The 18,870-nt window shown below is 37.0% G+C and overlaps 2 protein-coding genes across 2 annotated transcripts in view; both read left to right on the forward strand.

Moving 5' to 3' along the window:
• The first annotated feature begins 3,359 nt into the window (after positions 1 to 3,359).
• On the forward strand, positions 3,360 to 5,758 carry LOC137040462 (claudin-7-A). Its single transcript, XM_067416115.1, has 4 exons — positions 3,360 to 3,635; positions 3,720 to 3,884; positions 4,940 to 5,021; positions 5,116 to 5,758. Exons 1-4 carry the CDS (start codon positions 3,425 to 3,427, stop codon positions 5,273 to 5,275), a joined length of 618 nt encoding a protein of 205 aa, XP_067272216.1. The 5' UTR covers positions 3,360 to 3,424; the 3' UTR covers positions 5,276 to 5,758.
• Positions 5,759 to 9,163: 3,405 nt separating this feature from the next.
• Positions 9,164 to 18,870, forward strand: part of p3h2 (prolyl 3-hydroxylase 2) — a 60,962-nt gene continuing 51,255 nt past the window's right edge. Inside the window, exon 1 of the mRNA XM_067416112.1 lies at positions 9,164 to 9,706. Within this exon, the coding sequence (XP_067272213.1) occupies positions 9,299 to 9,706 (408 nt within the window). The 5' untranslated portion in view covers positions 9,164 to 9,298. The remainder of the gene's footprint in view (positions 9,707 to 18,870) is intronic.

The following is an 18,870-nucleotide window of genomic DNA, read 5'->3' on the forward strand; positions in this document are numbered from 1 at the left end:
TCCCACAATGTATTTAAAAATCAAAATTCAGAATGACTGATCTGCTGCTGCAAAAAAAACTTTGGTGGTAAATATAATACACCATTATTTTAACAAAATCATTTTAATCATGAATAAAGTAGTCAACTACTCCCCTAGTTCTTTAGATCACTTGATCATTGGTTTGCAACAAATTGCAAATAATGTGTTTTGTTTAACACTGTTACAAACTCATACAATTTGCTAAGACTCAAACTGCCCAACTAAAGGAAACACTCATCACCAAAATGGTAAACATTTTCAATAAAAAAGTCTACATCTGAACCTGTTCATACATATACACACAGCAGCATTTGCAACTGGACGGAAAACCATAAAATATACATGAATAATAGACCTGGTTAGGAAATTTAGGGGAGAATTAGTCTAAAAAATTAGCTCTTTTTTTTTTTTTTGCAAGACAAAGTTAAAAGATAAGTTGAAAACCTACAGATACTATTATTTAGCCTAAAAACTCGCTTTAACAAGCACATTATCTTGTTAAAGTGTTAAACAAGACAATACACATTAAAAATGTTGAATGACTGCTGATTTCTACATTCATTTCTTTTCCTATTTTTACAGAAAAAAATCTGTAAAAATACAAAATTACATTTAACTTATGTAAAAATACAGAAATTTTCTCTTAAAAAAACGGAAATTTCATGTAATACCAAAATACAAGCAATTCCTGTAAATTGAATAGCCAAAAATCAAATTACAGCAAATATCTGTAAAACAACAGGTATTTCACTGTATAATGAAAAAACAGGAAAATCCTGTAAAAAAATACAGACCATTACCTGTAAAATTACTTCTTCTTTTTTACAGTGTATGATAAAACTTTCCGCACGCTATTTTAAATGACCTACACATAACAAAAAAGAAAGAAAATGTGAATAAAAAAAACAACAACTGTTAAAAGTTGTTGGAAATAATGACAAACACTCATTTGCACAAAAAGGGTGTTCATGTGCAATTTCTTTTTACCAAGGAAACTCGTATTTACGATAAATCCGAGAGCACATAAAGGCCGCAATAATCATGAGACATCTTTAGAAATAAAATACAATAGTCCCCTTTTTTCCAACAACAGTATTAGTCGCTGTTATTATTAGTGGATGACTTGCCTTCCCGACATATTTGTGTCAACCCACCCACTTTTTTTCCCAGTTACAAAAACAACTAGAAAAAAAGGAGGAAACATCACGATTATGAGTGGAAACACTAAATATATCTTTTGCACTTTGTGAATGAGCAGGTGTGTCTTTGAAACAACACGTTGTGAGATTTATCATGATCATGATGCATTTATCATCAGATGGAATGTGCTGATGTTACAGTTTTCACATCATTTCACATGAAACGGAACTCATCTCCTGCCTTAATATACATCCAAATAAAAATGCAACAGTTTATTTAAAAAAATCTGATGCTTTTTGTAAATCGAAACATTTGCAAAAACGCCTAAAACTATTGAGTATAGGGATGGAAAAACGAAGCCTCGTATCTTTTAAGCTTTTCTCTGACTGATTGTTCTGGGAAAAGATTTGAAGCCTTGAGATTTCGACAGTGAAAACAGTGCTATCTTGAGGCAGGTACAGCGAACGCTCCACACACTCCTGAACCGTTGCTCATCTGTAGAACACCATTCGCTCAAACACCGCTCCGACTAGAAACTTCTCTGTACTATGCTTGTTATAGCCATTAAAAAACTTATTTAGTTTCATATTTATGTTTAAATATTATTATTTATTTTTTTATCTATGCTGATTATGAAAATTGAAAAGCCTGTGAAAGATGTCAGAAGACATGGAGTGGGTCAGACATGATTTTGACCACTTCATTAAGTTTTGTTTTGTAAAATGCCTTTCTTTTGTTTTATATAAACTGTATCTTAATTGTAATCACTGTTTCATCAACCAATTGCCTTTAATAAATAATAAGCAAACACATCAGACAATAATCATGGAGGCGGAGGCGCGATCACTTGCACTGGAGCGCGTCTCATAAATGAACCGAAACTCAGCGTATACTCGCCTCACAGACATGAGAAATATGTCTATAGAGAGCTTAAATTGTTTCCTTTTAAATGAACCAATTCAAAACGAAAAGTAATAGGATACTCTCTGATGAAACGTGTATTTCTCTCTTAGCGCATCCACTACTGCGGAGATGGCAAGTCAGCATCATCAACTTCATCTTTGCAGCCGACGCTGACACAGAAAACACTACTATATTAATAAACAATTCAAATGTCTCCTTGCTATGTTTGACATTTATAATAATTACTTTTGCTGGTTCTTTGTGGCAAGCTTTATGCGTGTGCTTGAGGGCGGAATAGGCTACACTCTTTATGGTTTCGAAATCTATCGCATAATATATTTAAGTAAATAAATGAATACAAATTTGTGCTTAGTTGACTAACGGCTTAAATTAACAACAACTAGTTGACTAGAAAACACTTTAGACTGTGACAGCCCTACTTATTTCACATATTTTCGCATATCACAAAGGGCATTCTGTGTTGAGCGAGCGGCGCTGAGCAGTATGCTATTACGCTAGTTACGCTACTCTGCCTTTGTTTTACTGGCCATTAAAGTTTGATGTGTCACTGAAGCACACACAACACCTGATTAAAAGTGTAGGTAAAACAAATAGTTGAGTGGTTGTTTTCACCAATAGCATTTAAGGGTCAAGGTTAGAAATTGTGTAACATTAGATTAACTAATTATATAGACACAGTCTTTGTTTAGCTAGCTAGCAGCCTATAGCATAAATAGGCTAGTCAGCAATCCAATGAATAGGCTACCAACCTGCTACATATAAGAAACATTGTAAATCATCCAAAATAAATGCCATAATCCATAGATTTTATACAGGTGTTACTATAAAGATTTTGTAAATGCTGATCTGCAACCAAATATTGATAATACAAAGAAAATAAAAGACAATACAAAGGCAGAGTAGGCTACAGGAACTTTAAAATAGCGGGCAAAAGTCAAGTTTGAGCTCAAGATTTTTTATGTAGATCATTTTCATTTGGCCTACTAAAGTGTCGTATTGCCAGATTTCCAATCAATTTGGCTGGACAGCTAAAAATCTTTTTCTTACCAGTCATTTTTCTCACGCTCTAACAAGTTAAGGTCTTTAGCCTTTGTAGGGCTGAACAGTTTTAGAGGAGTTCAAGCTAGATGTTGCCGGAATAAACCTGCTGCTACTTCCAAGAAAATCTGACCCAATGTCCTGTCCATGAATGACATGACGACTGATTCACACCTACTCTTGCAGAAATAAATAGCAGCTCAGAATGCTCAGTTTGCATCATTGAGCTTCAGGACACTGGACAGACTGGACACAGTTTTCACCGTCTTCAAAGAAATTAACTTGTCTTTTGAGTTTAGCAATGACGCTTCAGCTCATTGGTTTTATCATGTCCCTTGGTGGACTATGTGGCCTAATTATAGGCACATTTACAAACGAATGGAAAACCATGGGATACCAAAATGACAAATCCATGAATAGGGAAAACTACGAAGGACTGTGGATGGAGTGCGAAGTAACCCGTTCGTCTTCCATCGATTGCACAAGTTTCAATTCTCTTCTTCATCAAAATTGTGAGTATCTGTCCAATGATTTATGAATCTGCTGTTGACTTCTCAAAGGGATGTGCTCTGATTTGTTGTTGTGTGTTGTTGTAGTTGAAATTCGGCTGGCTCGAGTAATAATGATCACCAGCATCGTCGTTTCAAGCCTTGGTCTGCTGATAGCCGTTTTCGGCCTCAGGTGTACGAGATGTCTAGACGAAAACAAGCGGTCGAAGGACAGAGCTGCCTTTGCAGGGGGAATCCTCTCTGTGTGCGGTGGTAAGTTCAGCCCAGATTTTAAAAGTCATAAAGAAACTAGCCAGAAACTGGAGTGAAATCTGGTTTCTTAGTACTGTCAAATCGATTAATCGCAATGAATCGCATCTAATATAAAAGTTTGTGTGTGTATATAAAGTTAGACATAATGGTATATATACAGAGCATTATAAATAATCATATATATATATATATATATATATATATATATATATATATATATATATATATATATATATATATATATATATATATATATATCAGGTCAGGCTCTTTTATTATCCAATCATTTACACAATTTTATGCTATGCGATTAGTCGCGATTAATCGATTTGAAAGCACAATTTTTCTATGAAATGGCAAATAATTTCCAATATTTTCTTATAAAAATTCTTTAAACTGAAATTTACTTTTTTAAACTAATATAACTTTTTTGGAAACCGTTTACATTTTTTTTTTTTCAGGACTCTTTTATGAATACAAAGGTCAAAAGAACAGCATTTATTTAAAAAAAGAAATCTTTTATACTATTGTAAAAGTCTTGACTGTCACTTTTGGTCATTTAAATGCATCTTTGTTGAATAAATTATTCAATGTAATAAATTACAGTTTGTTTAAATTATTAGAAAAAAATACTTTTAATTCAGCAAGGATGCAGTAAATAGATCAAACGTGACTGTAAAGAAATGTATAGTGTTACAAACATTTAAATATGCTCTATTAATCAAAAAATCCTGAAAAAAGTGTCATGATTTCCACAGAAATATTAAAACGCACAACTGTTCATGTTCCTTGAGCACATTTCTGAAGGAGACTGGAGTAATGAGGCTGAAAATTCAGCAATAATAATAAATTATATTTTAAGATATTAAAATAGAAAACAATTATTTTAAATTGTGATCAAGTCAAAATATTACTGTTTTTACTCTACCTATTTTACAGTAAACAGTCTAAATGTATATATCTGTGAGATAACATAAAGGTTTTACAAATTTCTTATGACGGTTAGACTTAAGCTTTATGAATATGTGCATTCTTCTTTCTTATAACCTCTCCAGGTCTGTTGGCTTTGGGCTTAACCAGCTGGTTTATGCATGGAATTATTGATGATTTCTACCAGGAGGAATCACCTAAGGAAAAGTAGGAGTCTGTTTCATATTGTTTCAACTGAGCTTCATGTTGTCATGTCATGTGATCCTAAATGATTGATTATGAATTCTATCCGTGCTTGTAGGTTTGTGATCGGCAGGTCTCTGATTGGTGCATTCTTAGCATCTTTGCTTTGTTTATCCGGAGGCATGCTCCTATGCGCCTGCAGCGTAACGCACCTACGATTCAACGGAAATCTCAGCAAGCATCCTGTCTCCAAAAATCCTGGAAAAGAATATGTTTAGTGATCCTCGGAACCATCTGAATTCCTGAACTTAATCTGAACGGCAGATGCTAGCAACTATTGTGTACAGTGTGTGCACTCATTGCGTTAATAGACAAGTATATTATACACTGCATGTAGTTTTCAGTGTATGTCATGATACAAATGTTTTTTTACGAAATACTTTCATAACTTGATGTATTTTAAGATGTTTGGGATGGTCTCTACATTGAACTTTTAACTCTGATTCACGCTGTGATTGCTTAACTAACAGTTCAGTGTTGACCACAGAGGAAGTGATGTCATATTCCAGTAACAACAGTAACTTTTACTATTTTTAGTTTGTTTTTTATTAACGGAGAAGATTCTATGCTTTTATGTACTTTAGATTAAATGCCAATGCAAAATTTAGACAGCTTCATTGTATGCTACTTTGTCAGTTATTTATAATTGATTTTCAATACTTAATCTATAATAAATTCAGAATTACTCAATAAAAGTTTGCTGTCACCACACACACTTGGTTTTTATCCCTCCTTATAACTTCTGAATGATGTGCTTTTAGCACTTTTACATTAGCTACAAAACATCAAAATATTTTTAATGCCAGGTCATTTCACATTTGTGCTAGATACGAACAGTAAAAAATGGCAGGTTCATCTCATATAGTCAGGCAAAAATAGTCATAAAGTGTTATTACAAATATTGTTTGACCTTACAGGCCTATTTACACAAGTTATATTTATATGTATTACATGAAACTGATTTAATTAGGGTATTAAGGAGTCAAATACTTACTTGATTCCATTTTCAGAGAGCTGTATATTTCATGGTTGTCTATAGCTACATACTATATAGGGATGTGGTTTAGGTCCAATTTGAGTCCACTAACTTCCCTCCTTCTTGTTCACTTGGATGTGCGTCATTGCTTAAATTGCACAAGTGTGCACTAAAGGCAGAACAATTGTTTAAAGGAACACCCTAAGCCTAAGCCCTTGATCATTTGGAATCTGCAATGGAGCTGATTTATTATTTACATATAATAAATATGTAAGGGTTGTTTTTTTTCCTTACAATTTTGTTTTACGCTCTATTCTATAGTATGAACTCTCAGGCTGTTGGAATAGATTATAAGAAATTACACAAATGAAAATGATAGCGATACAATAAACTATAACAGCTTAAAGGTTGACTCCAGACTTCAAATTTCCTGATAATTTACTCACCCACATGTCATCCAAGATGGTAATTTCTTTCAGTCAAAAAGAAATGAAGGTTTTTGAGGAAAAACATTCCAGGATTTTTCTCCATATAATGGACTTCAACTGGGACCAATGGGTTTCAATGCAGTTTCAATGCAGCTTCAAAGGGCCTCTACACGATCCCAGCTGAGGAAAAAGGAAAAATGCTGATAATGTCACTGCTATTTAGTGGTGGAGGTATGACTTCACTTCATAGGTACTTCATGATACTGCAGTTAGCATCACACTGGTTCCCTCAACAAAAACCAACAGGAGTTTCCCATATAGGCTTTTGGAATAGCCTATCGCAAAAAAACTAGCTCTGTGAGCAACAAAACTTTGAGTCCACTTTATGATGCTTACACGTTGTCCATCAGGATAATTATCACAAATGAACACAACACAATGAATTTTAAAGCACAAAGCCAGACGCCAGAAGTAAAAAGCTAAGGGTAGGCTATAAATGAACTACACCACAGTCCCACGAATTCAACGTCACCATAGCTTGATGTGATCAAATCACCATCGAGCTTGTGTGATCGAATGGAATTTAAGCGTAGTTAAGGCAGACCACTGATCGCTAAACAATATTAGCTGACGCTCATATGATTTGTTAATCCACAATAGTATTTAAGCTCAATCAAAAGCATGCTCCGTCAAAAATAGACTGGCACCTATTTAGCGAAGCGGCGCGGAGAGCCGCTTCTGGGAAGCTTCTGAAACGCGCCGCGTCGCGGCCGGTGTAAACACAAGCATTGGCTAGAATGGGCGCGATCAGCTCCGGTAGCCGTGTCGCCGCCGTAATGCGCCATTATACATGTTCAGTGTAAATGAGGGGTTAGTCTGTCGCACAGACATTTGCACGCAACTCCACCCCTTCACCTCTTAGCATCATTAGAGCAGCGGATTCTGTGAAGAAACTCCTTTTGTGTAATTATTCTTCTGTAGCATATGCTAGGAAACATTTCGTTATTACTAAGGCCACAACTTTCAGGTGCCATCTTTCTTTTTCTAGCTCAACTGTCACCAATGGAACGCATTGAATTGTAGGATATCAAAGGCAGCAAAGGATACATCTTTGCTGCCTTAAAAACTCGATCAGTCTATCAGGAGGCAGGAAGTGAAGGCGAAGCTAATGGATTCGGATGTGCCTTGATGCCTTCCTGTCTTGAAATGTGTCAAGATAACATTTTCCAGTTTTCGGATGCAGCCATTCGAAAAATGGTAGACAAAAAGCCCCCTAATGAGCTACTTTTGGCGAGAATCGGAAGTGCACATTCGATGGACATTTTGCTTTCCAATAAGGCCATGGGACAGGATTTGTGAATGTCAGTGAAGCGACGCAACTGACGCTGGTAGGTCACATGATAATGGCAGTTGTAGTACGTCCAGATTACATCCATACTACACACATTCATACTATACGTCTCAGACAGTACGTGATTTCAGGCGCAGCTATGCTCTTTTGGCGTACTGATTTTCGCATACATAGGGAAGTGTTCAATTTCAGACGCAGCATGAAGCTTTTCATCGCTGGAGGAGAGAACCAAAGCGCTTGAAATTAGAGAGCATGCTTCCTTGGTTTGTTTCTGTTTGACAGATAAAAGCCTTAAGGGGATTATGGTAAGCGGACGTGTGTATTTCTGCGGTTAGTCTGGCAGTTGTAGAATAAATTTACTTACGCTTAAAGGATTAGTTCACTTCAAAATGATCCCCCATCTCATCCAAAGTGTTTGTGTCTTTTTTTCTTCAGTCGAAAAAAATCTTTTTGAGGAAAACATTCCAGGATTTTTCTCCACATAATGTATTTCAGTGGCAACTAACGGGATGGAGGTCCAAATCAATGCAGCTTCAAAGGGCTACAGAGGGTTCTGCACGATCCCAGACAAGGAATGTGGTCTTATCTAGCGAAATGATCGTTTGTATACATTTTAACCTAAACTGGTCATATTGCGCTGCTCCCTGATTTGGACCCAACCCGTTGGTTGCCATAGAAGTGCTGTATGTAGAGAAATATCCTGGAATATTTCCTCGAAAAAAATAATTTATTTTCGACTGAAGAAAGAAAGTCATAAACATCGTGGATGAGGTGTGGCTGGGTCTGGGTGAGTAAATTATCAGTTCATTTTCATGTTGAAGTGAACTAATCCTTTAAAACAGAACTGTTTAGTTGTTGTTAAATAGCTAGCTAGTCCATAGTAAGTGGAGCATGCTATTTAAATGTTTAACCCAACTTTTAACTGATGGATGCTGTGATGGTTGATATAAACGTACTATAGTGAACAGTTGGGTTTCCAGGAGAGCTGTATTATGATTTCTATCCTCTAGAGGGAGACGTTGAAAAGGCGACAGGAGGTCTTCGCTTTGAGGGCTTTGTGAGAATCTCACTGGAAAGTTCTGTGGCTCTGAATAACCAGTTGTCTGTAATAGAGACTCGACTCTTTTACATTAAAAAATGTTTTTAAAAGTGGGATAAAAAGTTCTAAAATTCAGAATCTCTAATATGTAGCTGTTCAATTACATAAAAGTCAGTCAACTGGGGGTCGTCAACAATGGCTATTTCCGTCTTGTGTGGGCTGTGGGGAGGAGCTCAGAATGGATGGGAGGGACGGGGGTCACTGCTGAAATGTCTCTAGTAATTGGTCATTCATTATGAGTGACAACAAAACTGCCTTGAATTCGAAAGGTAGTCCAGCCGTCACTTTCATTAGCCTATTACTGGTGTAATATCCCACACCAGCCTCATCGGGATTGTTTATCCATCAGTCGGAGCGCTTTATTTTGCGCACCATATTACGCAGAAGATGGATACGAACCCCCAAATCTACGGCTTTTTGACTTGTATCCTCCAGACACTTCTGCTGGCATCTGCCACTCTGGAACCGTTTGACCTGCTTTATGATAACGGAGTGGAGGCTTTTAATAAAGGAGATTATGGCAATGTGGTGAGGTACATGGAAAGTGCGCTGCACAGTTTCTCTGAAGTCCGTCAGACCAAAATCACATGCAGACTAAAATGCAGAGACCAGCATCGCTTTGACAGCTTTCTGACTGATAAGTTTTTCGAAGTGATTCTTCATAGGGCGCACTGTTTAAACGAATGCTTTGAGGGAAAACTTGGAGCTCAGTCCATGCATAAAGTCAGTGACGATGTCTCTCAGGATTTCAATAGAAGAATTCCCTATAACTACCTGCAGCTAGCGTACAGAAAGGTGGGTACAAGTTTTATAGACGGCTTGTTGTGAGGTGCCTACATCGGAAACGTTTGAATGAAACATTTCTGAGCATCCGAACGTTCGAAGTGACCATTGTTGTGCATTATGTGTGTTTGAATCATATGTTGAGCATCATTCTAACATTAGAACGTTCTGATCAAGCGTTTCCTTCAATGTGTTCCGTTGGAACATTAAAATCGAACATTTTGATCAACGTTATTCTGTTCAGACATTCAAATCTAATCTTTTTTTTCTGCGCTAGGCTATTGTCTATTCTAGTTGTCTATGTATAGGCTGCTCACAATGTTTAAATACACAGCCTTACGTTTTTTTTCTATCGGTGAACGTTGTAAATACGTTGGAATCGAAATTTAATTTGTAGTACGACATGTTTGTTACGCAATCATGACAGACACCTACGGGGATGGGACGGGGGAAAACTCTAGAAAACTGCATGATAAGTCTCTTTAACTTAAATGATTCACATTAATTTCAGTCTTTGCCCATTTAATGTCTACAAGTGGCTCATGATGTAAATTTAGCGCTTTAACTGATGAAGCCAAACCCACTTAAAGCCATAGTAACCATTTTCTGCAAAATATAAAACAACAGAGATTTTGAAATCTTCTTAAAACGAGTTATTTTACAGATATGGACCCTGTACCACAAAACTAGTTTTAAGGGTCCTTTTTTCAGATTTATACATCATCTGTAAGCTGAATAAATAATGCTTTCCATTGTTTGTTATGATAATATTTGGCCGAGATACAACTATTTGAAGATCCGGGGCCTGTTGCACAAAAGTAGGATAAGGGATTAAGCCAGGATATCTTGGTGATCCTGGCTCAATTGATCCCTAATCCGGTTGCACTAAAGCTGGATAGGGGGCAGGAGGATATGTTATGGTATAAATTACCATGGAGATTTATTCTGTGGAACTAGCCTGCTCCAGACCAGGCTAAATTCCAGGATCTATTTAATCTCATCCCTAATGTCAGTCAGCAGTCACCACAAATGGAAACCAATAGTTATTTCACTGCTCACTATACATTGTTATCACATATAACTAGACCCACTGTCATTATTTAAACGTTTGTGATCATTAATTTCAATCATTTTGGAAAAATAATGATTTTTAGATGATGTTGCTATCATTAGATAATTTACAGTTTCCAATAGACTATAAGGCTATATATAAAATGACAGAATATTAGGGCCACAGAGGGAAAAAAAGACAAGTCATAATATTGTAACCAGTTGTTTTAAAGGAGGACAGTTGTTAAAATGACAGATGTGGGGCATTTCGTGAAATTGTACTTCAGTATGGTTTCATAAACAAAGACATGCTGATGTGCCAGAATATGAAGTATCACATTGTCATAACTATCAAAACTGTAAAAAGATTATGTTGCTTTTCTGCAGAAAGAACCAGCCTCATAAATTTATGACTTTATCCTTTTTCCTCAGTGGGGCCCTAGTACTCTGTCATATAAACAAATACACATTCCATATGAATATAAAAACACAATGTGTAACATTATGTTCCTTTATTAAATAAGGACAAAAAGCAGGTAAACTATCAGCTCCTTTCGAAACTGAAGTCACAGTGACTCTACAAGATGGAAAGCACAGAATCAAAGCATATTATACAAAATGATACATACACATTCAAAGGTCTGTATATAACACACCCTGCATGTCTGCACACTAAAATAAATGCAGGACAAATCCATACACATCAACTGAACAGACAAATGAATGGATGCAGTAGCCTCCCTGCAGCCTTGTATTACACACAGTATACCGCACAATCATCATAAGAGGCCAAATTCGTAAAAAAAAAAAACAACCCAAAAAAACCCTATTTCCTCTGCCACAGCAGGACATTTTTTTACCTAAATTGAAAGCACACATACTAACTAAAATAATTCAACACATATTGGTCCCTCAGCAGCCGACCACTGTCGTCATCAGGGAAGATTGCCGGATTGTCCCAGTCCATGGCTGGTGGCACTCTGGGGGCCCTCTCCTTCCTCAGGCAGGCCACATTGTGGAGGACAGCACAAGCCACAGTAATATCACATGCCCTAACAGGGTTGACCCTTAATTTGTGCAGGGAGTGAAAGCGTGCCTTCAGGAGGCCAAAGGTCATTTCAACTCTGGCCCTGGTCCTGGCATGGGCATGGTTGTAGGCCTGCTGTGCTTCCTGGGGGTCTGTGAAAGGTGTCAGGAGAAAAGGCTGGCAGCCATACCCCCTGTCTCCCAGCAACACACCAGAGAATTCACCTGTCAACACAAAATCTCATCATTACTACCTCATAAACACAGTGATATTCTTGACACAGCCATGATGGTTATAAATAGGGGTTGTGTGGCTTACCTTGTGATAGGCACTGATAGATAGATAGATTTTCCTAGGTTATTTTGCTCTCGAAAATATTTAAGATTTTTTTTAGATATTTTTTTTTGGACTGAAAACAAGACAAAAATACTAAGTAAGAAAGGACCCAAGGTTGGTTGCTCACTCCTTTGAAAGGCGCTATATAAATTAAAGTGATTATTATTATAGCTCATCTATGTATTCAAGAAAATTTTATTTATATAGCACTTTTCACAATTGTTTCATTCTGTCAAAGCTGCTTTACATTAATAAAAGCAGGGGAAACACACAAAAAAAACGGTGGACAACATAATAAGCAGAGTACAACGGCTAAGATTAAACCGTACTGAGCGTAGTAACGTAAAATAATAATGTAAGGCTTTAATAATAATATATCATAGCTTTATACAGTGTGATGGAGTTACGTTACACAATTTCACTCATATATGCAGTGCATTTCAATAAAAAATGTAACCGTTTCATAATTACAGTAGCCTACAACTGCGTTTTTGGAGATGTGAATTAAATATTTGATTTGTAATTGTGATGTTTCAGCGGAGCGGTGAGTGTGTAATTGTGCACTACTTACGCATTCAGGCGGTCTGCAATACTTTGCCACGCTTTTTCTCTTTGCTTTATCACTGTGGCGGTGTTGCCTTTCTTCTTAATTATATATTTTACCTCCTCGTATGCCTCCATGAGGATTTGTGCTTCCGACGGGGAAAAGTACGCGGCTCTAGTTGCCATGGTAAATCAGTTAATCTGTGATCTGTGGCGGGGTCTATTTGAGTGAGCCGTGAGCGCGCACATATCCAGGATTGGTTTCACCTGGCTTAATGAATCCGTGTCTGCTCATCCTGGCTTGGTCTTTGTGCAACCAATTAAGCCTGGACGCACATGTTTTGGCTTTATTGAGCTCAGCTGAGTCATTTATCCCGGATGTCTTAATTCTACTTTTGTGCAACAGGCCCCTGGGATCTGAGGGTGCAAAACAAATCCAAATAATGTCTTTAGCAAGGCATATTACTAATAATACATTTTAATACTAATAATACATTTTTATATATATTTACAGTAGAAAAAATGACTAATATCTTCGTTGAACATGATGTTTACTTAATATCCAAATGATGTTTAGCATTATTATTATTTTTTATATAATTCTTACCCAAACAAAGTATTTTTGGCTATTGCCACAAACACACTCTTGCAACTTCTGACTGGTTTTGTAGTCCAGGGTCACATATTGCTATAACTGTGATGTTTAAATAATATTTCCAGATTTCTTCCATGTGGTATAACATAAATGGAGTTAGATATGTGTTTTTTTTCTTTCTGAAAACCTGTCAATAGGGTTGTAACAATACCCTCGATGCATATCATGATACTGAACTCACAATACGTTGTTATTGCGAAACTCCAAGATGGTAATACAGAAAAATTACATCTAAATTTGGTATTACATTGGCGGTGGAAATGAATAGGTTTGGACTTGTCAATGACTTGATATATTTAAAATACTGTACCATTTTACTGGTAACATAAGACATTTGGCATTATCAGGACCCACAAATATTACTATACATTATAACCAATGTTTAATGTAGTATTGACTCTAAAACTCTGTAATCTTACACAATACTATCCACGATACATATTGTTGCATTTTTGTATTGCGATATTATTTGTGACACAATATATTGTTACACCCCTAATCAATACAGTTGTGAGGTAGGTTTTCAAACTTGACCATACTGTAAATCCAGATCTCTGATACTTAATTTATTAAATATAAATAGGCAGAATTGGTTCATTCAGAGAAATGAATACACAGAAGCCCCTCATAGTCAAACCTTCTGCATATTGTCTCCCTTAAAATCCTAAAACGATTGAGATATTTCGAACATTGCTTGGACGGCAGTCCAGACAGATGGGAACAAAGCGTGACATTCTCAGAGCAGCGGTCTATACTGGCCAAATCAGACATGCCTTTGCCAGGGACAGAACGTGATTAATAAAAAGAAAAGCAGTAGAGCCCAGTAAATGAAGTCGGCACAGTTCTACGATGACCAGAGCGAGAGATCAGACACATTCCTGTCAGCACTTCAGGTCAGTGAATGTCATAAAGAGACGTCTATGTGTGTATATATGGGGTGATGTTTGTGAAACATTCCACCACTCTTTGATATTTCAACCACACAGTCCTCTTTCCCATCATATTCCTGGCATATTGAGGCTTTTCGGCCTGGACGCAGGGGCCAGAGACGCCAACTGTTACTTCATTGACAAGCTTGTGTGTTTGTTTTCCTGGGTCAATCAGCATTTATCTTGGCAAATATTTTTCTTAAAGCGTGTTTGCTGTTCTGAAAGGAAAGGCGCCAGCTTGTTTTGGGTTATGAATGAAGGAGTTTTGCGGCAGCAGTAGTGACCCCTGTTGCTCTGTCATTGGTAAGTTCATTTTGAATCAAAAAGTCAAATCAGAGAAGGGTCAAAGTTCAGCAAGAATGTCTTGTCAGATCTGTCATGTGTAAGGGGTTTCCATTAAATTATAGGACAAAGCGAATTGATAATATTGCGTGCCGTGAAATAATCAGGCAAAAGCACATTTCTTCTGAGTTGTGCTCGCAGGCTGTAGTTCGATTCAAGCGCAAATGACTCTTATGAGTCAGTTGAATTGTTCAAAATGACTCGCAGACTTAGTATTGGAATCTGCGTGATAAATTCTTCACTGAATCATTAACAGTGGTTAGTGAATCGTCTGACCTACTTACCCAACTTATGATGTGATGTCTGTCTCGAAATCTTATTATTAATCTTATTATTTAAATCTTTATCATGGGCTATATCTAACTTTTATACTTAAAAATCATTTACACCTGATAAATATCTCCTTTATAATTAAAAATGCATTATATGTAGCTTTTCCCCCCAGTTTTTGTGTCTCCAAAATGATTTTGATACTCGCAAGTACTATCTGTGACCTCAATATTACGGGTATCGTCTTTCAATCTTTTCAGAAACTCACAAAGCCCAACCCATATCTACTGTGGTACCATGTGTTAGGACAGATAACATCAGGGAAAAGCTTGAACTGCATAAATTGCAATATCTACCATTGTCTTTGCATATCAAGCCAGCACAATTCAATATGAAGTGATTGAGATCATGTTAGTTTATAACAGAACCCACCATATATATTTTCCTAAGTAATGTGACTACCCAAGTGCTTGATTCTAGCTCTGCAAGTGCTTGTGTGCTGAGCAAACGTTGCACCTGCGTTGCCTGAAATGAGTGTGTGAGTGTGTCAGGTTTCCCCATCCACTCAGTGGGGTTCGGTTCGTGCCCAATCAACACGCTCAGCCAGACAGCATGGCACTTCCTCTGCCAAACATTTTCTGGATGACCGACTGTAAGCGGATAACAGCACAGCAGGAATGTGTGGGCATGTTGCCTTATTTCGTTGTACAATAAATGGCCCTGCCTGGGATTACTAAGAAGAAAACACGACCACTGAATTGCGTGTGCTTCCAAGAGCTGCTTCATCGAGCCAGATGCGTATCTCATGGGGGGACAGTATTTTCCAGATCACATAGCCAAAATTTGAGTGTAGATAAACAATGGGTTTATGCAAGTCTTCGACTCCGTTCTTGTTAAATCTTGATTTACGTCGCATATTTGACTTTCTGTCCCTTATCGGTGGATCTTCTTTGATTTAGTCGCACATAAAACTGCGTCGGATATAATGCGACTCCATAAAGATAGAAGTTTATCTGGTTTTAGGAGTCCTGCGGGGTCACAGGATAGACCCAGAGCTGTTGGGCAAAGCCCATGAATGAAAGGACTCTTGGGGGAATTCTGGCAAAGCCTAAGAAAGAGTGGAAAGTGGGATGCAGCGGCCAAGTCAACATCTGTTTGCTCTGACAAATGGCTGTCTGCAGTCTGGAACAGTATTCCTCTATCGCTCTTGGCTTCTCTTGTGCTTATATTGAATGAAATTATGGTTTCCTTCTATAGAGTCTATGAAGAACAGTGTTTAACATTACACATATTTAACTAGTTTGATTTAGACTTTTACAAAACAGGAAAAATTCATCATAGTTACTGAAGTAAATGGTCATCTTGAACCCCAACATGGTCCCACAGGGATTTCATTAAGTACATTTTAATTGAACTTTTCTGTAAACTTGATCTTTTGCACCCCATCGCCGCCTGCATAGAAAAGTGGCAGGAAATCCATCAAAACAATAGCTCTGCGTGTGTCGCACATGTGTCAATGAAGAGGAAACCGTTTCTATTTTGGACAGATGACACATGGGTAGTCCCCTCTGAACTTTTTTTGTGTAGTTAAAATGTCTGGCAGATAGAGCGAATGAAAAGAATAGTTTACCTAAGCATTAAAAGATATTTGGCAGGATGCACACGCTGCTCTTTTCCATAAAACATCTCAACACCAGTTGCTTGTGAAAAAGAAGTGTGCTTAATTTTAGTGACTGTGCACTTGTAGTGTACTTCAAATCATGCAGATAGTATTGATGAAATAAAGGCCTCTTAAAGGGACAGTTCACCCAAAAATAAAAAAATTGTCATAATTTACTCACCCTCAAGTTGTTCCAAACTTGTATGAGTTTTTTTCTTCTGCTGTACACATGGGAAGATATTTGGAAGAATGTTTGTAACCAAGCAGATCTCGACAGCTATTGACTGCCATAGTACAGCAGAAGAAAGACATTCATACAAGTTTGGAACAACTTAAGGGTGAGTAAATAATGACATCTACAATTGAATTCACATTTTTAGAAGCAAAGTCCCTTTAAGTGTGCTTATTATGTTTCCTAACACACTTAAATATTTTTAAAAAGGGCACTTTGTAATTAAAAGTTTTACTTAAAAAACATTTTAAATTATAATGTTTTATCTCTTTTTTTATCATGGTTTAAAGAACACTTATCGTTATGTGTTGACTAACATGATAAGGCATATGTAAAGTACTTGGTGTCTTATTTAATATATATATATATATTTTTTTTTTCAGTAAATAATTTTTGGTACTCTTTTTAAAAATTTGCTAAAGTGTACTTTTTTTTCACAAGGCTCCAAAACAAACAGAAAAGGTACCATAAAAGCATGTTATTATAGATAAAAGTCTGTATTACTTATGCATTATATGATGTCTTGGTTATGTATGTAACTCTTGTTCCCTGAAAGAGGGAATGGAGATGTTATGTCGACAAACGTCGAACATGACCGACTGAAAGGGAACAAGTCTTCTGTAGCCGTATGATGTCATTGTTCCATTTTCAAAATATGCCAAAAATATGTAGAAGCGCAAGAAATTTGGCCCGTCCCTCACACAAAGCTATTTCTTGGCTTTAGAAGACTTGGAATATAGCGCATGTGAACATTTTCTTGTACTTTTTTGTCGTTTTTGAAAGCTTGACAGCCCCTGATCCCTGTCTGAGGTTTCCATTATATGCAAAGGAGCTGCGCGAACATTCTGCAAAACATCTCTTGTGTTCCACAGATGAAAGAAAATTACTTTTTGCACACAGAAACCCACACAAAAAAGACTTATCGCCACTAAAGATGTCACGGCAAGCGAAGTATGCATTATTTAAATTAGACTTTGAATTACTAGCGTTAATTCAGCATAACCTCAGGGGTCACACACAGCAAGGGGACATGAACAATCAGAACACCTCAGCGTATAATCCACTACTTCTTTTTTAAGTTCCTTCATCTCACTCATCTCATTATCTACAGCACTTCTTTATTGTCTCGTTCATAAATGGCGAGCAGGTTGGCTTTAATTTCCACGACCCTGCTGATATAGTGGACAGACTCCCACTATATGTTCACATCTGTTTGTAATAGGACACAGCGGTAAGTTATTGCTCACATTGGCGTCAACAAGCACCTGAGAGGAATGCTAGTTTGCTGTTTGGGGATGTAGAGCACCATTGGAAAGAAGGATGGATGTCAGGAGCACATCTGAATATGGAAAAGCGATCAGCTTTGTTTTTTTGGACACAAACATAATCCCATTCAAGTCATTGCCCAGTTTTATTGGCCAATGAGATATATTTTTAATATCAATAAAACAAGCAAAGAAAAACTATGTGCTGTGGTTAAAAATGCTTATGCAGTAGTTTACTGGTTTGGAAGTTTGATTGAAGTTCTTCTGTTGGTTTTAATGTAGATAACCGACAGACCTTCCCCTTTTAACTGACAAAATTTAAGACAATTGTTCGGTGTGAACTCTGTTCTTCGAGATATTTAGATGGCCCTATGGGGAGACCATATTTCAGTCTCAACTCTCAGATCTCTACTAAAGGTCAGTTGTATGTTGAGGGGGTAATGCACACTACTCCATTGTTAGGCTAATGGTTACATTGGAGAGAATATTGCCGCTCTAATCACTTTGCCCTGTACTTTCACTCTCTCATGTATTTTAATCTTGTGGGATTTACCTAAAAGCTGAGGGGATCTCAGGTTTGCTACATAAATATACCTCACTAACCTCTCCAATGTTGGAGATATTTCGAAAGTGCTTTCCTGTAAAGTTCGCCCCACACCACTGAGAGATATTTTATTATCTCTGCATCTCTTATTAGTAGTGCGAGTTAAAGCCACCATAACTTACTGCTTATTGGGGAAAAGAAAACATAAAACAGGAAATTACATCATAGAGAGGACCCCTGCAGACTGCCATGACTGTGTGAAGGTTCGTAAGTACCTTAAAATATAAGATAATTCAACCTTTTTATGAAAAGGCACAGTTAGT

The sequence above is a fragment of the Pseudorasbora parva genome, chromosome 14 (genome assembly GCF_024679245.1).
Source record: "Pseudorasbora parva isolate DD20220531a chromosome 14, ASM2467924v1, whole genome shotgun sequence".
NCBI lineage: Eukaryota > Metazoa > Chordata > Actinopteri > Cypriniformes > Gobionidae > Pseudorasbora > Pseudorasbora parva.

Bases quoted from the DNA above. Each gene is read 5' to 3' on its own strand.
- LOC137040462 (XM_067416115.1), top strand. From the start codon at position 3,425: ATGACGCTTCAGCTCATTGGTTTTATCATGTCCCTTGGTGGACTATGT. The intron at 3,636-3,719 runs GTGAGTATCTGT...GTGTTGTTGTAG, and splicing joins TTCTCTTCTTCATCAAAATT to TTGAAATTCGGCTGGCTCGA. The intron at 5,022-5,115 runs GTAGGAGTCTGT...CCGTGCTTGTAG, and splicing joins GAGGAATCACCTAAGGAAAA to GTTTGTGATCGGCAGGTCTC.